The 21,992-nt window shown below is 50.6% G+C and overlaps 1 protein-coding gene across 1 annotated transcript in view; it reads right to left on the reverse strand.

Moving 5' to 3' along the window:
- The window catches only part of INPP5A (inositol polyphosphate-5-phosphatase A), a 188,248-nt gene that overhangs the window by 22,437 nt on the left and 143,819 nt on the right, over positions 1-21,992 (reverse strand). The window contains exons 10-12 of the mRNA XM_069101631.1: positions 15,356-15,451; positions 14,909-14,983; positions 2,584-2,657 (exon numbers count right to left, since the gene is read on the reverse strand). Coding sequence (XP_068957732.1) covers positions 2,584-2,657; positions 14,909-14,983; positions 15,356-15,451 — 245 coding nt within the window. The remainder of the gene's footprint in view (positions 1-2,583; positions 2,658-14,908; positions 14,984-15,355; positions 15,452-21,992) is intronic.

The following is a 21,992-nucleotide window of genomic DNA, read 5'->3' on the forward strand; positions in this document are numbered from 1 at the left end:
GAGAGGAGGGAGAGAACGAGAGCAGGGAAACAGAGAGAGGAGGGAGACAGAGGAGCACATCTGACCCCAGTGGTCCTCTACTTCTCTGCCAGGCCTACCGAATATGCTCTCTGACCACTTGAAATGACCTTGTCACCCTGGGGGGCATGCAGCCTGGCCCAACTGGCTGCAGGACATTTCTACTTTCCAGGCTTTAAAAATATGAGATGATACCACTGCTGGAAGGGAACAGGAAGTCTGGGGCTGCCTGAGTCCTGTGGCCAGAGTTACAGGATGCCTGGCGGTCTCCAGCCTTAACAAGGAGGAAGAACCAAACCCCTGTGAGGGGTAGAGGGATGCCAAAGGGCCAGTGCTCACCTCACCTCTTTCTAACCATGCTTTGGGCATCACATTGGGGGCCCTGGTCTCTGGAATCCAGAGTCAGTGAGACCTCTCCCCGGGCAGGAATCGGGCCTTACTGGAATGGTCATTTCAAATAGTCTGTTTTAAGTCTGTGAAATGTCCTGGCTGTGACTCCCTGGACAAGACCCAAAGGGCCAGGGGAGGGGGAAGGGTGGACAGAGTGATGGGGTGCAGGAGCCCAGCAGCCCAGCTCTGCCACTGAGCTCTGAGCACCTGAGGAAGGGGCATGGGCTGTGATGGAGAGCGAGGCAGGGTCCAGGGCCCCTCCCCCGCCCCCACCCTGGGGGCTCTGCGGCAGGCTTAGCCAGAGAAGGCCCAGAGACTGGGCAGAGAGCCGTCCACAGCAGACACTCCTCAGGCACAGTATCTCTGCTGGGGAATTGCTTCCCTTCACGTCCCGGTCTCATGTGCCCCAGAGCCAAGGCCCCCAAGTGCTGGACATGGATAGGAAGTCGCAGGCAGCCCACTGGGCAGCAGAGGAGCCAGGGCGTTGGCGCTGGAGACAGGAAGATCTGGCCTCAGATGCTTCTGCAAGGCAGGATCCTGGGCCCTTAACCACTATCTGCTTCAGTTTCCTCAAGCATAAAATGAGCTCATAGCCCTTCACAGGACTTTGGAGGGGATCAATGAGATTCTATTTGTGACGCGCTCAGCACAGTACCCAGAACAGGGCAGGCGCTTAATGAATGCATATTCCCTTCCTGTCCCCTTCTAAAGTGGGGGGGTCAACAACGCCCCCATTGGTCAAAGGCCCCCTGCATTCCATCCCACATTCGCCCCCTCTCAGGCCTCTGCCACAGCACATGTCTCCCAGCCCTCAAACACAGAGCACCTTTCCAACTCCCGAGGCATCTCCTCTCCAGGCCCTTCTCCAACCTGATCACCTTCCTCCCAAACTCTGGTTTACTCGCCTGCCCCAAAGTCGATACTCGCCCACTTCCTTTGGATGAGTGACCCATGACTCAGTTTACCCTGGTGCTGGCTTTGAAGTCAGAGTACCTGGGCATAAAACCTGTGTGACCCTGGACAAGTCACACTTTCCTCTAGGAAGAAGGAGCCCCCATACCATGTTCTTAGATGACTCTATCTCTGTTTACCTGAAATGACTTAACTAGAAGCCGGCCTCCAAAGTCACCATTTACGAGGGTTCCTGGAAGCCCTAAGGCAGCTGAGGTCCCGGTCTCTCCTTTCCTCTCTCTGCCGCACCATGGGTGTGTGTGTTTGTGTGTGTATGTGTGTGCATTGTGCGGTGTGTGGGTATATGTGTGTGCACTGTGTGGTGTGTGTATGTGTGTGTGCACTGTGTGGTGTGTGTGTATGTGTGTGCATTGTGTGGTGTGTGCATGTGTGTGGGTATATTGTGTGCATTGTGTGTTGTGTGTGCACGTGTGTGAATGTGTGTATGCATGTGCATTGTGTGGTGTGTGTGGGTATATGTGTTTGCATTGTGTGGTGTGTGTATGGGTATATGTGTGTACATTGTGTGGTGTGTGCATTGTGTGGTATATGGTGCACTGTGGTGTGTACGTGGGTATATTGTGTGCATTGTGTGGTGTGTGCACACGTGTGTGAATGTGTGTATGCATGTGTGTCATGTGGTGCGTGGGTAAATGTGTGTGACTGTGGTGTGTACGTGGGTACATGCATGTGCATTGTGTGGGCATAGGTGTGCACTTTGTGGTGTGTTCATGGGTACATGTGTGTGTATACATGTGTGTATGCATGTGCATTGTGTGTACATGTATATATAGCCAGCCTGCTGAGTAGACCAGAATATCTTCATTCTGTCCTAGATGGAAATCATCCGGCATCTCCCTTCTGCAGCATCCCAGTACCAGGGCAGGGGTACTTAACATTTTGGGGGGGCATCAGGGACCCCTTGGGCATTCTGGGGAAGCTTAAGGACCCCTTCTCAGAACTGCATTTTTAAATGCATAAAATACCTAGGGTTCCAAAGAAAATGGACTCCCTGAAGTATGATGATCAAAGCATTCTTTAAAAGTTCCTGGCTCAGCAGAGGTCACTTCCTCTACCCTCAGAACAGCATCCTCAGGCCCCTACAGTTTTTCTCTCCTGTGACTTAGGAAAGGATGCTCCAGCTCCCAGCACCTGGGCAGGGGCAGGTCCGCTCCCCTCTGAAGCAAGGCTGCCAGGACAAGAAAGCCAGAGATGTTCACTTACCTGGGAGGGAATGAGATGTCCAGCTCATACAACTTGTCTTTAAAGACAGACAACTCTTTGTCGAATTCCAAGAGCTACAAAAGAGAGGAAGAGAGGCCAGAGTGAGCCATGACTGGGGAGGGGCTGGTTGGAGGCTGAGGCAAGGAAGACACACGCCAGTTTTGCTCCTCTGAAGCTTTGGGGGACATCTGGGAGGGGAGGTACCTTGATAGCCAACCTAGCTCAGGCCAAGGGACAGGTTATAGGGTCAGCCTCCCAATGAGGACACCACTACCTGGGATGGTCACCACCCAGGCCCCTCTGGTGGTGCTCCCCTCACCATACACGATACCCAAGTATGCTGGGGCTGGCTCTGACACCTGTCCTGGAGGGACCCTCCCATCCAGACACACATGGAGCTGCTCTGACCTTCCAGTCAAGTGAGACCCCAAGAAACACCCGGATGGTGTCACCAAGTGGCCCCAAAAGGGCATCCAGGAGGCACCTGGAGCCCACGAAGGCCTGTTCATGCATGTGCTCAGACACAGGTGAGCTTTGAAAAACCTCCCCGACTGTGCCAAGCTTTAAATGGGGAAAAGTTCTGGGATCAGCTTAGCTTTCACTGATCTGAACACTGTTTAAAGAGACAAAAATCAGTGAACCCCACACTCACCAAGACCCACTGCAAAGAGCTTTGCCAAGTGGAGATGTTCTACGGGCACATGTGGGCGGTGACAGGGTGGGGGCCAGAGGGTGGGGGCCGTGAAGCCAGCCCCCATCCCCCCTTCCCAATGGCTCCCTCCGCCTTTGCTCACGTTCATTAATCATGTCCCATCACACAGCTGTGCTGATGCCATGAGGAGGATGGTTGAGGTTCCCCGTGAGAGAAGGCCCCTTCCACCACCTCATAAATCATTCCTGAAACCTGCAATTAGCAGCTACCTGCCCACATTAATGCTTTGTGGGAAAAGCCTGTACCTGAACCACCTGCCCTGAGGAGGAAGCATCCCGAGGCCCGCCTGCTTCTGCAAGCTGGGGGCAAGAGGCTGCCCCGACTTCTCTATCTCCCACCCTGATGGGGTAGAGGAGAGGCTCAGTGAGCAGATTCTGCCACACTCGCTGACCTACTGGCCAGGGACAGACATGGGTGCAGAATGCTGCATACTCTAACAGCGGTCATGAGGACCTGCGTGGGGGGCGCTTGCCAGCTGGGTGGAGAAGGAAAGACAAAGCAAAGGAAACCAAAGAAGCAGAGGGTTTCACAGAGTCGGTCTGTGTCCTCCTTCGGGCTCCCCAAGACTGCTTCTGGAATTCAAGACTGGGCTCTGAGCTTGGCCCTGGAGACGGCCAATGAGAGAGCCCCACGCCAGAGGAGGGGCCGTCAGGAGACCAGCATCTGGTGCAGCCCTGAAGGAACCTTGCCAGCAGCCCTGAGGCCCACGGGCTCCACTCTGTTCCGTTTGAGAGGGTGATGGCTCACCTTCTTCCTCATCTCCCTCTGGACCAAGTGTGGGCCCTCCCGACGGTTCCTCTGAAAACCAGAATGCTCACTGACCTGCCTGCAGACATCTCCTTCCAGAAGACTGCAGGTCACGTTAATCTGGCTTCCTCTGCAGACTTGTGGGAGGAGACCCTGGCCCTGGCCCATCCCCACCCGATCCCCCCTGCTCCTCTCCTGTCTTCCCCTTGCTGTGTTGAGAGCCTTGTCACAGGGTCCTGGGCCTGGCCCGCTTCACATGGGTAAGATGCCACCACATCTAGCAACACCAGGAGAGAATGTCTTCAAATTAAGCTTAATCAAGACTAAGCTGGGGTGGCTAGGTGGCGCAGTGAATGAATGAATGAACTGGCCCTGGAGTCAGGAGGACCTGAGTTCAAATCCGGCCTCAGACACTTAACACAAAAAAACTAGCTGTGTGACCTTGGGCAAGTCACTTAACTGTAATTGCCCTCCAAAAAGCAAAAAAAAAAAAGAGTAAGTTTATTTACTGAGGGGGGTGGGGTGATCAACTTCTTTCACATTTCTCTGATGCTTAAATCAGGGAAGATGAAATCCTGACAATGCTCCCAGCTTGGGCCACAAAGAGAAGGCTGCTGTCCCTAGGATGCCAATGAGGTCATTCATCCAGGCACTGCAGACCTGTGACCATCACTCCTGGGGGCGCAAGTTCAGTACCTACACATGGCCAGACTGGGAGGTGAGGTCACCGCCACTGACCAGAGCTCCCAGTGGCCGCCCCAGAAAAATTCACAGCTACAGAAGTGGAACGCTGCTTCTGGATGGCCCCTGAGAGAAGGAAGGGAGGAGACAACGCCAGGCTCTTCCCACTGACCATTGGCAGGTATGCCAGAGGTGAGTGGGAGTTCTGTGGAGGAGGACCCTGGGTTCTAGGGACCCTCAAGACCAGCTGGTGCACCACCTTCAGTTTATAAGTGGGAGGGTCCCACTTGGGGCCTCGGGCTCTTCATCCTAGGCTCCTGCCCCTTCCTTACCCACATGGGCACCAGGCAGAGAGCCAGGTCTTTGTGGTTAAATGCTTTCCCAGTCCTGGCAGGGAGGCAGGAGGACCTCAAGGCTCCACCTGAGTTTCTGGGGATGAGGACAGAATCTGAGAGTGGTACTTCCTGCCTACAGCTCCTGGCTCTGAGTCTGAGCCCTCCTCCACAAGATGAGAGCTCTCTTCCTCTCTTCCCATCCCCAAGTTTTCTCTTCTTCAAACTGGATCCTCTTATAGCCTGAATGTTGAGGGATACTACAGCCTGATCTGGATCCACACACATATTCCCAGGACACAAAGCTCTGGGAGTCTCTTCTTCATGAAAGGAATGGCCCCAAAGTCCCAGAGTTTTGATTTTTCATACTTTCTCTCACCCAGGAGGTGCCAAGGACAATCTGCAGATTCTCTGGCTTGGGAGGGCTGCCTCCCCTAGCCAGAGGGAAGGTGCAAATGCCAGCCTCTGGTGCACAGGAATCCAGCAGAGAGACTGGAGCCCCAGGACCCCGCCAGCTGCTGCTGCTTTTTCAATTTTGTGTAATGAAAACTATCGATTTTACCTCCTGTGATTCTATCTTTTGTTTAGTCAAGAACTCTTCTTTTATCTATAATTGTGAAAGCCATCTCTTTCCTTCTTCCTCTAATGTGTTTATGATGTGATCTTTTTCTCTTTAGGTTATGTATTCATTTGGACTTATGATGGAACACAGTGTTATTTGTTGGTATAAATGTACTTTCTGCCAGACTGTTTTCTCATTGACCAACTTTTCTATTTTTCAACCAGGACCAAAGGGTTTTGATCTTTACAACTTTGTAGGGTAGTTTAAAATTTGGTAGTGCTCAGAACCCTTCCTTCCACTTTTTCATTATCTCCCCTGAGATTCTTAACTTTTCGTTCCTCCAGATGAATTGTTACTATTTTTTCTAGCCTTATTAAAAAAATAACAGTCCTGAGCAGAGTAGAAGCAGGACCTCCATGTGGCTCAGGCTTCCACCTTCCCCAATCCATGTAAAAAGGGTACTCTAAACAAACTTTGGAGATGCAGAACCCACAAAATGACACAGAGAAGCATGTACTTTGACCCATCCATTCTCTAGGATTAAAATATTGGTCTCTGTGTTTGGATTTTTTTGAAAAGGCACTTTGGTGTTAATATTTTGATTGCATTGTGGCCAGTAAAGGATGTGTTCAATATTTATGCTTTTCTTTTCTTTTTCTTTTACATTTGTTGCTTTTTGTAAAGGTGTCATACTCAGCTCAGAAATTTGTGTATACTTCTATTTTCACTCAGTGTTCTCTATGTGGCTATGGTTTTTAATTTTCTAAAATATGCTAGAATTCTCTTCGGACTCTTGACTCTTTTCTTTGTTGTTTTTGTTGTCTTTGTGCATTGCTGTTGTTTCTTGTTAGATTTTTCTAGGTCTGAAAGGGGTACATGGAGGGTCCAACTATTAAAGTTTTGTTGGCTATTTCTCTCTATAATCATCTTTTCCTTTAAGTCCTCAGACACTATGTAGTTCAGGGAACTTTACTGCTATTACCTTATTGTCTATGCTGCCTTTAAGCATACCATAGTTTTCCTGTTTACCTCCTTTAAACATGCTGTTGCTTTGTCTTAGGTCATGATTACTAGCCCAGCTTTTTTTTTTAATTAAAAAAAATTTTTTTTTGGAGGGCAGTTGGGGTTAAGTGACTTGCCCAAGGTCATATGGTTAGTAAGTGTTAAGTGTTTGAGGCCATATTTGAACTCAGGTCCTCCTGACTTCAGGGCCAGTGCTCTATTCACTGTGCCACCCAGCCGCCCCATAGCCCAGCTCTTTTTTGAATTCACCTAGAGCTTAATAAATTATGCTCCAAGAGCTCATTTTCATTCTGTATGAATATTATTTCCAACATATTGCTGGAGTCTGCCTTAAAATTCATACTGTGGACATACTCCATTTTAGGGGGAACTTTATCCCATTTGTGGTCACAGTTATTGTTGGGTTTTGTTTTTTTTTTGAGGGGGGAAGGCAAGGCAATTGGGATTGAGTGACTTGCTCAAGGTCACACAGCAAGTAAGTGTGTCAAGCGTTTGAGGTCACATTTGAACTCAGGTCCTGCTGACTCCAGGGCCAGTGCTCTATTCACTGTACCACCTAGCTTCACCACACAGTAATGATCATATCCGTTTATACTACTTCCTTATGGTATTTACTGTCTGTCATATCTCCCTGCAAAGAAGAAAGTGGAGAAAGAGCAGGGATGTATTCCACACTTGTCCTTGGTAACGGAGGTTCTCGGCTTGCACACTGCTGCTTTTCCTCTATCCCCCTGCCCAGATTCTATCACTGATATGTGTACTTTCTTTCTCTCCTTCTAATTGTCACTTATGATACAGCCTCTGAAGCCAAAGTTTGTTTTGCTGATGGCTTTTCCCTCCTCCACAGGCTCCTCTCTGAAATCCCACTTTCCTTTCTCCTTGTCCATCCCCTGCTCAATTTCTCTGTTTGGTTTAATAAACTTGGGTACTAAGCTCTGGGCGTGGGTGTATTCAATTCTTCTGATTGGGATTTGTTCTGCCCCTTGCCCTAGGTTTGTATTTTCTTCTTCTTCCTCCCAACTGTGAAAACAATTAAATTCCACCTCTTTATCTTTCTTCCCTTTTCTCTCAAGACCATCTGAAGAGAGGAGGATGCTACTGAATCCCATCAACAACCCTTGAAGGCACTAGTTTTGAAGGGATACTTGGGTCTTTTCTCCTCTCTTGGAATGCTGGCATTTTATCAGTGTTTAGCCCCTTTCAACTGTTCAAGTGAATTGATCTTCCTGGCTTTCTCTTGACTCCTGTGTTTCAACTCAAAGTATTTACTCATCTCCATCATTTCCATTACTACTTGAAAATCTTCTATATTATTAGAGGTTCCTTCTTTCCCCCTGAAGAATTACAGTCAGTCTTTCTGGGTGTTATTTTGTGGTGTAAACATTTATCCTGCATTTTGGACCATCACAGTCCCTGATTTTCTATATTGTTCTGGCAGCTCGGAGTATTTTTTCTTTGACCTGGAGGCCCTGGATTTTGGCTAAGACACTCCTGGGAGTTTTCATTTCAGGGTTTCCTTCATGAGGATGCTGGTGGATTCTCCTTATATTGCTCTGCCTTCCAGCTGTGGCTGACTTTCATTCACAGTTTCCTGAAATGTGGTAACTATATTTTTTGTTTGACTTTGGCTTTCTGAGAGTCTAGGGATTCTTAAATGATCTCTTGCTGATTTGACCAAGGCCTTTGATACTGTCAGTCATGAGGGCTTATGGAAAATTATGGCAAAATTTGGTTGCTCAGAGTTCATCAGTTCTGTGGTGGCATGCTTGCATAGTTTTTGGATAACAGAAGATGTTCTCATGCTTTCCAGACAATAATGGAGTGAAAGAAGGCTGTGTGCTCACTCCCGTGCTTTTTAGTATGATGCACTGCAAAGCTGTTGACTTCTTTCACAAGGATGAAAATGGCATCAGGGTCAGCTACCACAATGATGATGTTATTTAATTTGAAAATGCTACAAGGAAAGACTGAAGTGGTGGAAGAGTTGGTGCCTGACTTGTTCTCTGATGATGGTGCACTCAGAGCAACCTATGAAGCTGAGATGCAACAACGTATGAGTCAATTCTCCACTGCTTGTGCTAACTTTGGCTTAATGATGAACACCAAGAAAACAGAGGTTCTCCACCAGCCCACACCACACCATCCATACACGGAACCACTGGTTACAGAAAATGGAGAGGTTTTGAAGGCTGCTGGCATGCTCACTTCCTGTGGTAGCACACGTTCCAGGGACATACACAGAGATGATGAGGTTGCCACATTCATTGCCAGAGCTGGCCCAATTTTTGAGAGAATCTGAAGGAAAGTGTGGCAGAGAAGAGGGTTGTCTACCAAACTGAAGGTCTACAGAGTTGTATTGTCCTCATTATTGTCTGCCTGTGAAACCTGGACAGTTTACCAGTGCCATGCCAGGAAACCGAATCAAGAAAATTCTGAAGATCATCTGGAAGAATAAGGGATGAGACACTGAGGTCCTTTCTTGAGTGAAACTGCCAAGCATTCAAACTCTACTGCAGAGAATGCAACTCCAATGGGGTGGCCATGTTGTTCAAATGCCAAACATACATTGGCTTGAAAGACTGTTTTATGAAGAGCTCATGCAAGGAAAGCATTTACATGGTGGTCAGAAGAAGTGATACAAGGACACTCCCAAGGTCTCTCTCAAGAACTCTGGAATTGATTATATGACATGGGAGACTCTGGCACAGGACAACCTAGCATGGCATCCCCACATCAGAGAAGGTGCTGTGCTCTATGAGTTCACAAGAAGTGTGAGATCCTTATATTTAGAGAATCCACCCCAAATGTTCACATGGACCATTTGCCTTCCAAGCTTGTACTGGTCTGATCAGCCACAGTGGACACACCAGACCTCGACCCTGGCATAGTGATGGCATTTTGGCTCTCCTCGAGAATGAAGGACAACTACCAGCCAAGACAGTTACTTTTAACATGAGATGCTTCACATTTTCTTTTTTTTTCATCTTATGGAATTGTTTTTTAATTCTATCCATTCCAATTTTCAGGAAGTTGGATAAGATTTTCTATTTTCTGTTCAGAGTGTTTTCCAATTCTTTCCTTGAGAGAAGTAGTTGTCCTCCTCCTCTTCCTCCTCCTCCTCCTCCTCCTCCAGCATTTATGAAACACTTACTATATGCCAGGAAGCATGCTTAGCCCTGGAGATATGAAGACAGCCAAAAATTAGTCCCTGCCCTCCAGGAGTGGGTAGATCTTTGAGAAGGCCAGGTGGTATAGAGGATCAAGTGTTGGCCCTGAAGTCAGGAAGAATTCAGTTCAAATCCTGCCTTGGACACTTACTAGCTGTGTGACCCTTAACCTGTTTGCCTTAATTTCTTCATCTGTAAAATGGGAATGACAATTAGCATCTATGTCACAGAGGATCAAATGACATAATATTTGTGAAGAACTTTGCAAACTTTAAAGTCTTATAGAAAAACTAGCTATCCTGAAAGAGGTCAGAGTCTAATGATATGTGTGGGAGAGTCAGGCCCCACAGCATCCTTTCCTGGTGCCATCTTGAGTAGCAGCACGCCACATTGCTTTCATCGCTGCTGTAGTGAAACAGAAGGCAGCAGGGGAACAGATAAAGGGAATGGTGGTAACCCAAGGACCATGAGGGCTGAGTCCCCCAGCAGAGGGCCAGTAGCCAGGAAGAGATGACTCTTCTAATGCCTTTCTCCCAAGCCCCCCTCAGAATGGGTCCCATGGCTGGCTGGAATCCCATCAGGCACTAGTGTTGCTGTTCACTGTTTCTGGCCCAGCATGCCCTGCTACCCTCACCTGGACCCACACGGCAGCCATCCCTTTTCAGCAGGGCCTGCTGGCATGGGGCTCCAAGGAAGAGGGAATGACCTCATTATCATTCTTCACTTGGGACTCTGCTGAGATTATAAAATCATCGTCATTTTAAATGATTCAGTCATTTCCACATAAGTCATTATTAGCTTTTACTCACATGCTATCTATTTAATTGAGTACCAAATGGACAGAATAGAATTAATTCTGAGTTGCATAAGCATAGCTCCTAGTTATGTGGAAAAGTGCATCCCCCAACACCTTTCTGTAATGCCTGCCAGAGCTCCTGGATCCAGGGTGGGCATGGGAAGGCCCAATGGTCCTGATGGATTATCAAGTGAACATCACTCATCTTAAGTTTCGTTTACACCAGAGAGAAACTCAAGCAGGTTTTCCTTCTACATCATTCCAATAAAAAGGATTCAGTAGTCCAATAGGGCATGGCCAGGGCTCCTCAGCACTGAGTAACTCCTGGACCAGTTCAGAGTGACCACTGCAGGCTTGGTCAGAAATGAGAGATTTAAAAAAAAATGAACAAAACCAAATGACACCCCCTAGCTTTGTGTCCCTAAACAAAGACTTCCCAGCAAGGCAGAGCTAGGAATCTGAAAGCAGGGGGAGAAAAGACAAGGGGCAACCATGCAGGGGGACACCAAGGCTATTAAGGGGTTGGGAGTGAACCCAACTTCAGAAGCTTCCAAGCCATCCTTTTGCCATCCCTGGGCCACCAGGTTTTGGGCACTGGCTCTGCAACCTTGGGCCATCTAGGCTGCACATTTGGGTCTCCCTGGCTAGCCTATCTGGGGTTGTAAGGAGGTGTAGCAGCAAGCACCCCAAGCGCGTCCTCAGGGTTTGCTGCCCATACAGGTTCTTGGATCTGCTTTGTTAAAGGAAAGCAACTCAAAATGGGTTAACAAGCTTACTTTAATCAGTCAGACATATATCATTTACCTTGTTCAGGGGAAAAAGGTCAGCACCCCAAACTTCAAAATATACAGACAGAATTATCAAGACATTAACAGATCAAGTAGACAGCTTTCCAAACTGTCCAACCATTACATCCATACCCAGTCAACATCTGGGTTTCCACTGAGTGTGTTTCCTGGCTGCATACCACAGTTTGGGACCCAGGGGGAGGATGGACTTGTGACTATGGTGGGTGGGATGGAGTGCCTTGGATCCCCAGGGACCCCACCTTGTTCGTTTTGTTGCCCAGCCCCCTCTCTGTGCTTGGAGGCAGGGGCTGGAGCTGTGTGAGGGGAAGGATATCCCTCCCCCCTCCCCCAGAGAACTTTATTTGAACTCTTGTTTTGAATTGAGGTAATAATGCTATGTACTTTGTGTTTGTTTAAGGCCCAGTGGCCACTTTGGTAACTTTAGTTCTGTACCTTGAAAATGTGACCTAAGAGATGTTCAGTGCTAATTCAAAAGTAAATTTGTCTATGCTATGGGCATGAAAGATCTTGGGGCCGAATGTAATGGGAATGCAAATTTGGAAGATCTTCCCTGCCCCTAGGCTAAAGAGCACCTGAAGCCTTGGGTGGGAGGCTTGTTTTTCAGTAAATACTTCTTGATTGGCCAGTGAGTCAATAAGGTTGTTACATTTTCTGAGCCAGGAGAAGGCTATATAAGCCCTGATGTGTAGCTTTGTTTTGGGGACTCACTTTGAGAAGTGTTCTGTGATTTGATCTGAATTCTGGGAAGCCGTTGTTGAGAGTCCCCCGGCTTTGAAAAACCCAGATGTGGAAACCCAGATGTTGACTGGGTATGGATGTAATGGTTGGACAGTTTGGAAAGCTGTCTACTTGATCTGTTAATGTCTTGATAATTCTGTCTGTATATTTTGAAGTTTGGGGTGCTGACCTTTTTCCCCTGAACAAGGTAAACGATATATGTCTGACTGATTAAAGTAAGCTTGTTAACCCATTTTGAGTTGCTTTCCTTTAACAAAGCAGATCCAAGAACCTGTATGGGCAGCAAACCCTGAGGACGCGCTTGGGGTGCTTGCTGCTACAGGAGGGGGTAGCATTATACTCCCATGATGCATATCCTTCCTGCAGGGGTGAGGCATGTTCTGGCTCCATCACCAGGGAGTTTAAAATGGAGGAAATCCATGCTGTTTCAGTGCTGCTCAAACAGTCATTTTAAGAGTCAGAAAGAAGGACATGATGAAATCTTGGCAGGCCTTCGGTGGCACTCTCCTCTTCACACTCATCAGTCTTGAAATGTAAACTCTTACATGGGAGATATGAGAGCTGGAGAAGAAAAACCACTTTGTGTTGCTCCCTAGCTAAGCCAGGAGGGCAGGCGGGCAGCAGACACACCAGGACCGCTGGGATCCATCTCAATGTCTTTGATGGCCTTGCAACCATGTAAACCCTATTTACTGTCAGTGAATCCTGGCAGTTTACTTTATGCTGTCTGCTTCAAGCTTAAAGAGAGTCCCCGGGAAAACCCTGGACACTCAGATGTTTTGGGGAACCTGGTTTTCCAGGGGCTCTAGGCCGGATCTCAATGGCACAGTATCCAACTGGGATAAATGCCATAGAAGGAAAACCATTCCTGGGGTGTTGGCAGAAAACATGAGCTCTGGAAATGCTTCTGATTAGAGACGATCAGGAACTGCTACATCTTTAATTGGTATATATTTGCGATTTCTCAAGAGCCGCTAACAGTTTTCACATGGATCGCCAGCATTCTCCTTGATTACAATGTAAAAAAAAAAAAAGGTGGAGGTGGGGAAGGATGGCCTGGGGACAATGATGAAGCGGCCTCTGGATAATAAATATTTGTCAGGGACCAGCACATCTGCACAAATTCCACTGTTACTGAAGAGACACCACACAGATAAAAAAAGGGCCGGAAAAATCAATGCTCGGGAGCTCAAGCAGTTGCTAAACACACAGAAAACATCTTTATCCAGCAGCCGGAGGGCTGTGAAAATTCCCAAGCCTGGCATCGGTGCAGCCACGGAAAATTTAATCTTCCCAAATACTCATCAGAGTTCTCCATCCTGCAGCCCTGACAGCCCCACTTATAATTAATTATACAATTTCGATGGGAATATCGACTAAACAAAGCTATAAATCATAGAAAAAGTCAATAGGCATGGACACATTCAATCATGTCCCGACCAATGATTACTGCTCTTAAAATACAATAATTATTTTCAGGAGCCAGCTTGAATTAAATTTCTGTCAGGCTGGTACAAGCCCGGTGGTTGATGAAGGATCCGATGGATTCGGGGGCCGAGTTCGGCCCGGGGACATTTATCCTCACCGAGAGGTAGTTTGTTCTTGGTGACCGTGGTGTGCGTGTTTAACTAGACCATGAAGATGAGATGATCTCCGGCGGCTCATTACGCCATTTATCTTGGCCTGCCACAGCGGATCAGGGAGATTTCCTGCTTCCTCAACCATGGACGAGTGGGTGACAGTGGGGCATCTGCCTGGGCACATGCCTGCGGGGGTGAGTGCAGCACAGAAGTCACCGCCATCTTGGATCCCTGGGAAGGCGACCTCCCAGGGCAGAGCTGGCTTCTGGAGCTCCAGCCTGTGCAATTTCATCATCAGCCACCTTATAAAATTACATCTAAGGAAGCCATGTCACCACAAAACACGAAAAAATGTGGCACTTGTCAAAACATGGTGTTTTACTGGGGTGAGAGCGTGGCCTTGCTGGGGCATTGCCCAGTGATTACTGCCAGGAGAAAACAGCATCTCTCTGTGGGGACAGAGTCCCCACCATGGATTCCCAAGGCCACAAGGCTCTTCCAGCTGGCCTGGCCACTTTGTGGTGGTCAATGCCCAAAGGAGGACAAGCCTTCCTCATGTTAGCAGCTGCTCTCTTTATCCAAGAACTCAGCAGCTCAGGGAACAGCTGTGTCTGGCCCTCTGTGTCTCGGGTCTGTTGTGCGGTAGACCCCAAGTTCTAGCACTGGGGGCCCCCAGGCTGTCTCCTTCTGAGGTGTAAAGGCCAAGGCAGGCCCTGAATCATCCCAAAGTAGCTCCTTCATCCTACCGAGGCTTCAAAATGGCAGCAAAGATGGCTCAATATTCACATCCTCAGGACCCAGGAGGAGTAGAACACTAGGGCATCAGAAAGACTTGTCTAGGGGGGCGGGCACAGAGACGCATACACATACATGAGGACACACACATGCATACGCGTGGGACACACACACACACACACTTTACTCTAAATTGACTTTTTCTATTTGTACAAAAGAGAATGCTGGCCCCTCGGTGTGTGCCCCCAGGCGCCTATGCTTCCAGTTCACACCCTTGGCACTGCCTCTGGCCTGGGATGGGATTCTAGAGCTGATCTCACACAGAGACCAGAGCACGATTCCCCAGCCCTGCTGGATGCACAGGAGGGTGCTGGCTGCCTGGGAATGACCTGGAGCCACTGGGAAGGATGACCCACAGAACCAGGGTGGGGCTGGGGCCTTACCGCTGTCCCATTGTTGTCTCGGAACACTTCTTGATTGAAATAATCAAACAACTTCTTCTCTAACTGCAGCATGACCTGGAGAGAAAGCGAGGTCACATGGCAAAGGCTGTCAGGCTCCGGACGTTCCCCACCTCCCCAGCCAAGCCCTTTGGTCACACCCAGTGTCAGAGGGAAGGCAGATGGGCTGAAGACTATGGGTGAAGCAACCACCCAAATGCGTGCTGGGCCAGCATGGAGAAGGGAAGGGAAGGAGCCCGGGAGATTCTGGGGAGCATGGTCAGGGGGCTGCTTTTCCCCAACAGCCTCCCCATGGGAAAGGAGCCCAGGTGGGGAGTGGGGGGCCTGTTTCCCCACAGTCCCCTACTCTCTATAAGCAGATGCCAGTCACCGGTGCTGTGCTGCAGGGCCCGAGAGCGCCTGCCCAATCACTGAGATTGGTGGACCTACCTTTCGGTCGTTATCAGATTCACGGAATATTAATTTCACTACTTCATTAGTGTCAGCTGCCCGGATGGTCTGCATTGTGGCTTTTGTACAAAGTGTCTGTGGAGACAGACAGACAGACAGAGGTTAGGCTGTCAAGGCAGAAACCCGCCAAGGAGAGAAGAGGGGCCATCTCCTAGCCACCCCCAGCCCCAGTAATGGGCATAGCGTGGAAGAAAAGGCACAAAGACCTCACGGAAAAACAAGGTAGTGGCGGCCAAGCATGTGGCAATCACGGTCCTGGTGGCACTGCTAAGGTTTGTGTTCACACCACACATGCTCAGTGACGCTGAGAAAACAGCACAGTCCCTGATCCCCTTCATACACCTCCCACCAGCCTCTGCCTCCGTCAGACCTGAAGGCCCATCCTCCCTTTCACGGGCCACAGATCATGCCTTCCTAGCAGTCCTGACATGTGCTCCGCTCAGAGGCCTGCACGGTGCTGGGGGCCATGGGGGGTCCTGGCACCGTGAGGGTCACGCCTGCAGTTGTTCCATGAGTGTCTGGGCCAAGACGTGCTCCCAGGTCTCTGCGGACTGCAGGCACTCCAGCGCCCCTCTTTCTAGTCCTGCTGCCTCTCTAGATTCCAGGGGCCCAAGAAAAAATTATGCCGATAGCTCTATGCATGCAGATGTGGGGACATCTGGGAGGCAGATGCGGGGAGGTCTGAGCCTGAAGAAGGCTGGGAGATGGATGCCGGGGAGGTCTGAGTGCAAAGAAGGCCAGGGAGGCGGATGCCGGGGAGGTGTGAGCCCGAGGAAGGCCGGGAGGCGGATGCAAGTCTTCCTGTCTTTGGGGTGACTGTCATCGCCGAGCCTGTTTTCCAAACACACTGTCTCCCCAGTTGCTCGGAGAGCCTTCAGAGAATGGACAGCTCATTTTAAAGATCTGTGTCCTGCAGGGCTTAGTGCCATTCTTGCTCACAGCAGGTGCTTTATAAATGCTTCTTCCTTCACTAATTCGCCCTCCACAGTAGGCTGGGAGACTTCAGAACAGCACACATTTGAAGGTCATTTTTCTCACCTTGAAGCTAAATCTCCTTTTTACTCTTCTCCCTGTCCTGTAGCCTTTGCTGTGGGGTCTGTCCACTTGAGCCAAACAGAACCAGCCAGATCCCTCTTCCACAGGCTGGTGGTTCCTGACCCTCCCAATCGCTCCTCCCCCCCCCCCCCGTACCCCGGCTCTGCCTGCCCATCACACTGAGGATCCAGACAGTTGGCCTCCACCCATTCAGTCTGATCGACACGTGCCTCTGTTGGGCACCTTCCCCAGAGGCCTGTCCAGCATCCCTGGCAAAAAGGAGCCAACCTGTGCTTGCTGACATCAGGCAGGCTCTCTCTGATCACGGCTTTCTATTCCTATGTGTTCCTGAGCTTCTCTCTAATGACCCAACCTAGAAGTGCCCAGGAGTCAAAGTCAGACTTCATGGGGCCCTCTCCTTCTTCTAATGGGGACATCCCTTCTCCAGGCCTGGGGCTCCTCTCCTGCTCTCCCTGGGCCTTTAGGATCTGCAGGTGCTATTCATCTGGGCCAGGGGACTCTCCTGGATGGCCCAGCAGAGCCCCCGAAGACACATGGAACCTTCAGTCTGACTCCCTAAAACTGCCTTTGAAAACTGTAACAACTTTTTAGCACAGCCCACTTCTACCCATGTGTGGAACAACATCTTTCTGTTCAGCATCTAGCATGGGCCCAGCACGGTCAGAGAAGAGACTCAGTGACCAGGTGTCACTAGGCCCTGCCTCGGACCTCAGGGTGCCCACAGGTGACAGATGAGGGCAGAACGTGGAACCAGGAAGACAGGGCAGGGCTGGGGGCTCAAGGTGATCTCCCCGTGGATGCCAGGCTGGAAGGGTGTGGCCTCTGATGGAACCCTGGGACACTTCATACACAATGCAAACTGGGAAGAAGAATCCTGGCCCATTAGGGCTGGGTGTTCACAGGCCCATGGCAGCCTAAGTTTCCCAAAAGAGGATGTTGGGAGGTGTGTGCTCCCTTTGGCACAGAAACACACTTGTTCATTCTCCCAGCGGCAGCCTTTCACCATGTCCAGGCCAGTATCACTCCTGGTTCCATGTTCCAAGATGGGTCCTTGTCACAGCAGGCTCCCCTGCCCCTTCCCCATGAGAAGTGTGAACACCAAAGCCATGGTGTCCCAGAAAATGAATGTCTAAGAACTAATGTCTGGTCTGGAAACAAGGCTAAAGGGTCTGGGGACACAAGCTTTTGTGGAAAAGGTCTGGGCTCTGCCCTCATTAAGTCAAGGGGCTTGCAAGACCTTTGGTAAGGACTCTATTCGGGGGGGGGGGCAGAATTCAGCTAGCACTCTATTCTCTCAGCACCCACCAAAACCTCTGCCTCACATCATGCCCGTCGATCTGTCTCAGGCCTCGGACCAGCTCTCTGGCCAAAGAATGACCTCCCATCTTGCCATCTGGCTGTGTGGGCAGTCAGCAGCAGACCATCCCTCGAGCGTACCCCTCACTAACCTCATCCCTCCATGGCAGGCATTGAAATTCCAGGCACAGCCCCGTTAATCGGGTCAAGCCCCTGAAGAGCGCCTTTGGACTCATGTGTCACAAATCAGTCTGGTTGCCTTTAAACACGCAGCAGATTAGAACACGTACCAAAGCGGAAAACCCACCCGCCCGCCGCTGCCGCTTAAAGCTGCCTCTAAAGCCTGACAAGCCGCTACAGCCTTCACTCAGGCCGCCTTCCCAGTGAGGGTCAATGGGGTCCCCCTCCAAGGCCAGCATCCAAATGCTAATGGGTTTAAGTGGCTTAAGCAGCTTTCTGGAGTGAATGGGCCTCGGAGAGGGGCTCCCCAGCCAAGGCCGGCCCGCCCCCAGCCCCCAGCCCCCAGCCCGACTCAAGGGGGAGCCTCCCTCTGTAAGGCATCTGCCTGAGAACCCTTTCTGCTTTGGGGCTTTATCTCCAGACCCAGGCCCTGCTCAGTGGGTGGAAATCTGGTCAGCTCTTGAGAACGAACTCCATGCACACACAGACAGACGGACACACACCGAACCCAACACGCTTGTGTACCTGCACACATACACATGCATCTGTGAGTGCACAATGTACTTATTCACATCCCTCCACACTTGTGCACATGCACACACTCACAGAGAACACAGGAACCACGCAGGACACACACACACTCACAGACATACTCCCCACTCACATACATGCATACACATGTACCCATACACGTACACCCCCATACACCCAGACATGCTCACGGTCACCTTGCTGCATTCCCAAATCCAGTCTGAGCTGCCAAGCTCTGCCCCCTTCTTTGCCGTCCCAGCTGGGGCCGGCCCCTTCCCCAGAGCCTTTCAGCTCTCCCACAGCCGGAGTCAGCCATGCAGAAACCTTCCCGGGCTGGGCGCCTTTCCAGCTTAGCAAGGGATTTCCGTTTTTTGTCTCTTAAGGGAAAAAAATTAAAATGCTATCACAACGTCCGTCCTTTCCCAGGTCTTTGGTTTCTTGAAATAAGTGACAAGATCAGTGTTCAAGGAAGGGGAGCGAGTGGGGGTGGGGGCTGGGGGGGAACAGAGGCCTGGTGAGGCCCCTTCCACCCAGAGGACTGTAGCTCTGCTTTTCACTTAAAGCAATGAGCTTTTCATCCCCAAATCTGCCTTCCCGGCCCCTGGGAAAGGCAGCCACTGGGCCTGGTGAGCAGTGCTCCACCTGGGCTTGAATCACTACGTGGGGGGCATTGGCCATGTCTTATTTAGAACAAGAGGACCCCAAAGTTCTCTAACAGTGCTGGGCTCTGTGACTCCCTGGAGGCGGCCCAGGGCCACCAGTCCCTTCTCGGCTGGAGGGAAGATCAAGGATCAGGGACAGCCTTAGCCTCCAGGGAAGGGACACAGACTCTTTGGGCCAGGGGAAGAAGGTAACCACGAAGTTGCCTCTGCCACATCCCAGGAAGGATGGTGACTCTGATGCCTCTTGGGTCTCAGCACTGGCATTCTTTTACGGATGAGGGAACTGGGGAATCAGAGAGGGCAAGGGCTTCCCAACATCACACGGTTCCTAATGGTCAGGAGAGTGGTACCCACTGTACCCAACAGATTTCTCTTTCGCTCTCCATGAAGCAGTGCTGTCACAGTGGGCCCTGCATACAGCAGGTGCCTAATCAATGCTACTAAGGCCCCTCTCCTGTCCTGACTCACTGAACTGTCATTTCACACTATGCCCTTTGCCTGATGCACCATCTTCCCTGATGGAGAACCCCAAGAGAAGCCAGTCCCTGGACCCTCTTACAGCCCCAAGAGCCACAAAAGGCCCTCCCATTGTCCAGATGAGGAAATGGGGACAAGCTGATCAAACAAACTGCCCTCAGTCACTGAGTGACAAGGGTCAAGTCAGAATTTGAACTGAGGGTCCTCTGGCTGAAAGTCGGGGGTTCCTCCAAGGGCACACACTGCCATTCTACTCAAACATACTGTTAATAAACTGAGGCACTTCCTCCACAAACCCAAGGGCAGAGTTGGACCAGGAGCCAGGAAGACCCATATTTCAACTCCACCTCTCCCAGCGGAGGTGAGCTCATGGGCAAAGACCAAACAAAACATCCTGCCATTTCCTGTTTTTATCATCACCCCCATCATCATTGAGAGGTCGTGGAGTAAAGTGCCTTTGGGCTATAGAACACAAGCCAGGGCTCCTTCCCACCAAACACTTGCAATCGAGAGCCCAAGGGAACTCATGTGGGACAAGATGCAGCCCACCAGAACTAAAGGGCTGTCAGAAACCAAGTGACAAGCCCCCTCCAGGCCCCAGTGAACTGATCCCTATGTGCCCTGACTGCCTGCACCTGCCTGGGGGGCAATGGGGGCAAAGAGACAAGAAATCATCCTTTCCCTCCTCGGGGTTGGGAAAGGGTGAGGAGGGAACTGCACCCTCAGGAAGGGAGGGCAGCAGAAGCAAGGGAGGTCAAGAGAGGTGCTGCCAAAGAAGGTGGTGCTTGGGTAGCTTGGCAGGAAGTCAAAGATTGTTTCGGGGAGAAATGAAGAGGAAGTGCGTTCCTAGCATGGTGGGTGGCTAGTCTACACGCAGAGATGGAGAGAGAGGGTTGTGAGTAGAGACCAGCAGGAAAGCTGGATGACTGGACAGCAGAGTGCAGAGTGGATGGGGACAGAGGCCAGGGGCAGGCTGCGAAGGGCTTCAGAGAGCAATTTCATTCATGAAGAAACAGTGGGCCACTGTGGTTTACTGAGCAGGGAGGGTTGGAATAAAGGATCTTGGCTTCTCTGTGTGCTCATGTGCTGACTAAAGGCGCTGATGGGGTAGCAAGAAACAGCATCTGACAAAACCTGGATGAAAAGTCTGGCCACATACATGTACACAAACATGTTCACACACAGTATGTACTTACACATACACACAAACACACACACTCTCTCTCCCTTACAGCCTAAAGATATGTCAGGTTCTGGACTTTTATTCGAAGAATAAATAGGAATTCAAACCCACTTCCCCAAACCAGGTTGAATTTCTGCCCACATGGACTGTCAAACACACTCTAGAACAGAAGACTGGAGGTTTGGGAGCTGGAGGACCTTGGGGGAAGAAGCGGACTCGGCATGGGGAAGGGGCACAGCATGGTGAGCTCCCCCACACAGGCTTTGCCTCCCCGCCCTCTCTTGGCAGTGACGATGCACGAGCTGTGCCCTCGGCTTCTCCAGAGGCCGGGCTTTGAGTGGGAGGTCTGGGCATTGGTTCCCCTGGACCCAATGAGGATTCTCAGCCCTCTCTCTCCCTCCGCAATCTCACATCTCCAGCGGCTTCTCAGACAAATCTCCAGCTGGATGTCCCATAGACATCTTACCCCCAAAGGGTCCAAACCAGACTCACTCTCCCCTGGTTGTGGAGGGCACCCCCATCCTTACAGATCCTCACAAGGGAGCCTGCTCGGACCCCTTGCTGTCTCTGATCCCCCAGAGCTAAGCCGGTGCCAAGGCCTGTCGATCTCAGCCATCTCTCTCCTTTGCCTCTGCCCCTGTCCTGGCACAGACCCTCATCCCCTCACATCTGGACTAGGGAAATTGCTGCTGCTGGGCAAGAGGGTCGGCCTGCCTCTTGTCTCTCTCTAATGCGGTCCATTCTCCATTAAGCCACCAAAGTGATCTTCAGAAAGCTGAGAAATGATGGGGTCACCCCAACTCAGTTACTCCTACACCTCCCAATTTTATCAAACGCTGTTTGGCTGCCCATGACCTTCTTGGCCTGCCTGCTGCCTTTCCAGGCTCCCCATCATGTCCCCTTGAATCCAGGGCCCCTGGCCTCTGGGCCCCTTCCGCCCTGGGTTCTGGGCATTTTCGCTGGCCAGGCCCTGCATCTGCAAGGCTCTTCCTCCTCTGCTCCGACAACTCAGTTTCCCACCTTCCTACAGAAATCCCTCCTTCTACAGCACGTGCCCCCTGCCTCCTCTGGTCCAGGGCCTTCTGACTCCTTTGATCACTCCTTGTTTTTACAGTGGTGTTTACAGGCTGTCTCCCGGTTAGATTGTGGGCTCCGTGAGGGCAGGCTCTGGTTCCAGACTCTTTTTTGCATCCCTGGGGCTCAGCCCTGGGCCTAGTAGCATGTAAGGGTT

The sequence above is a fragment of the Petaurus breviceps genome, unplaced genomic scaffold, assembly GCF_028583685.1.
Source record: "Petaurus breviceps papuanus isolate PSGF00001 unplaced genomic scaffold, PetGlider_PUasm1.0 490, whole genome shotgun sequence".
Lineage (NCBI taxonomy): Eukaryota > Metazoa > Chordata > Mammalia > Diprotodontia > Petauridae > Petaurus > Petaurus breviceps.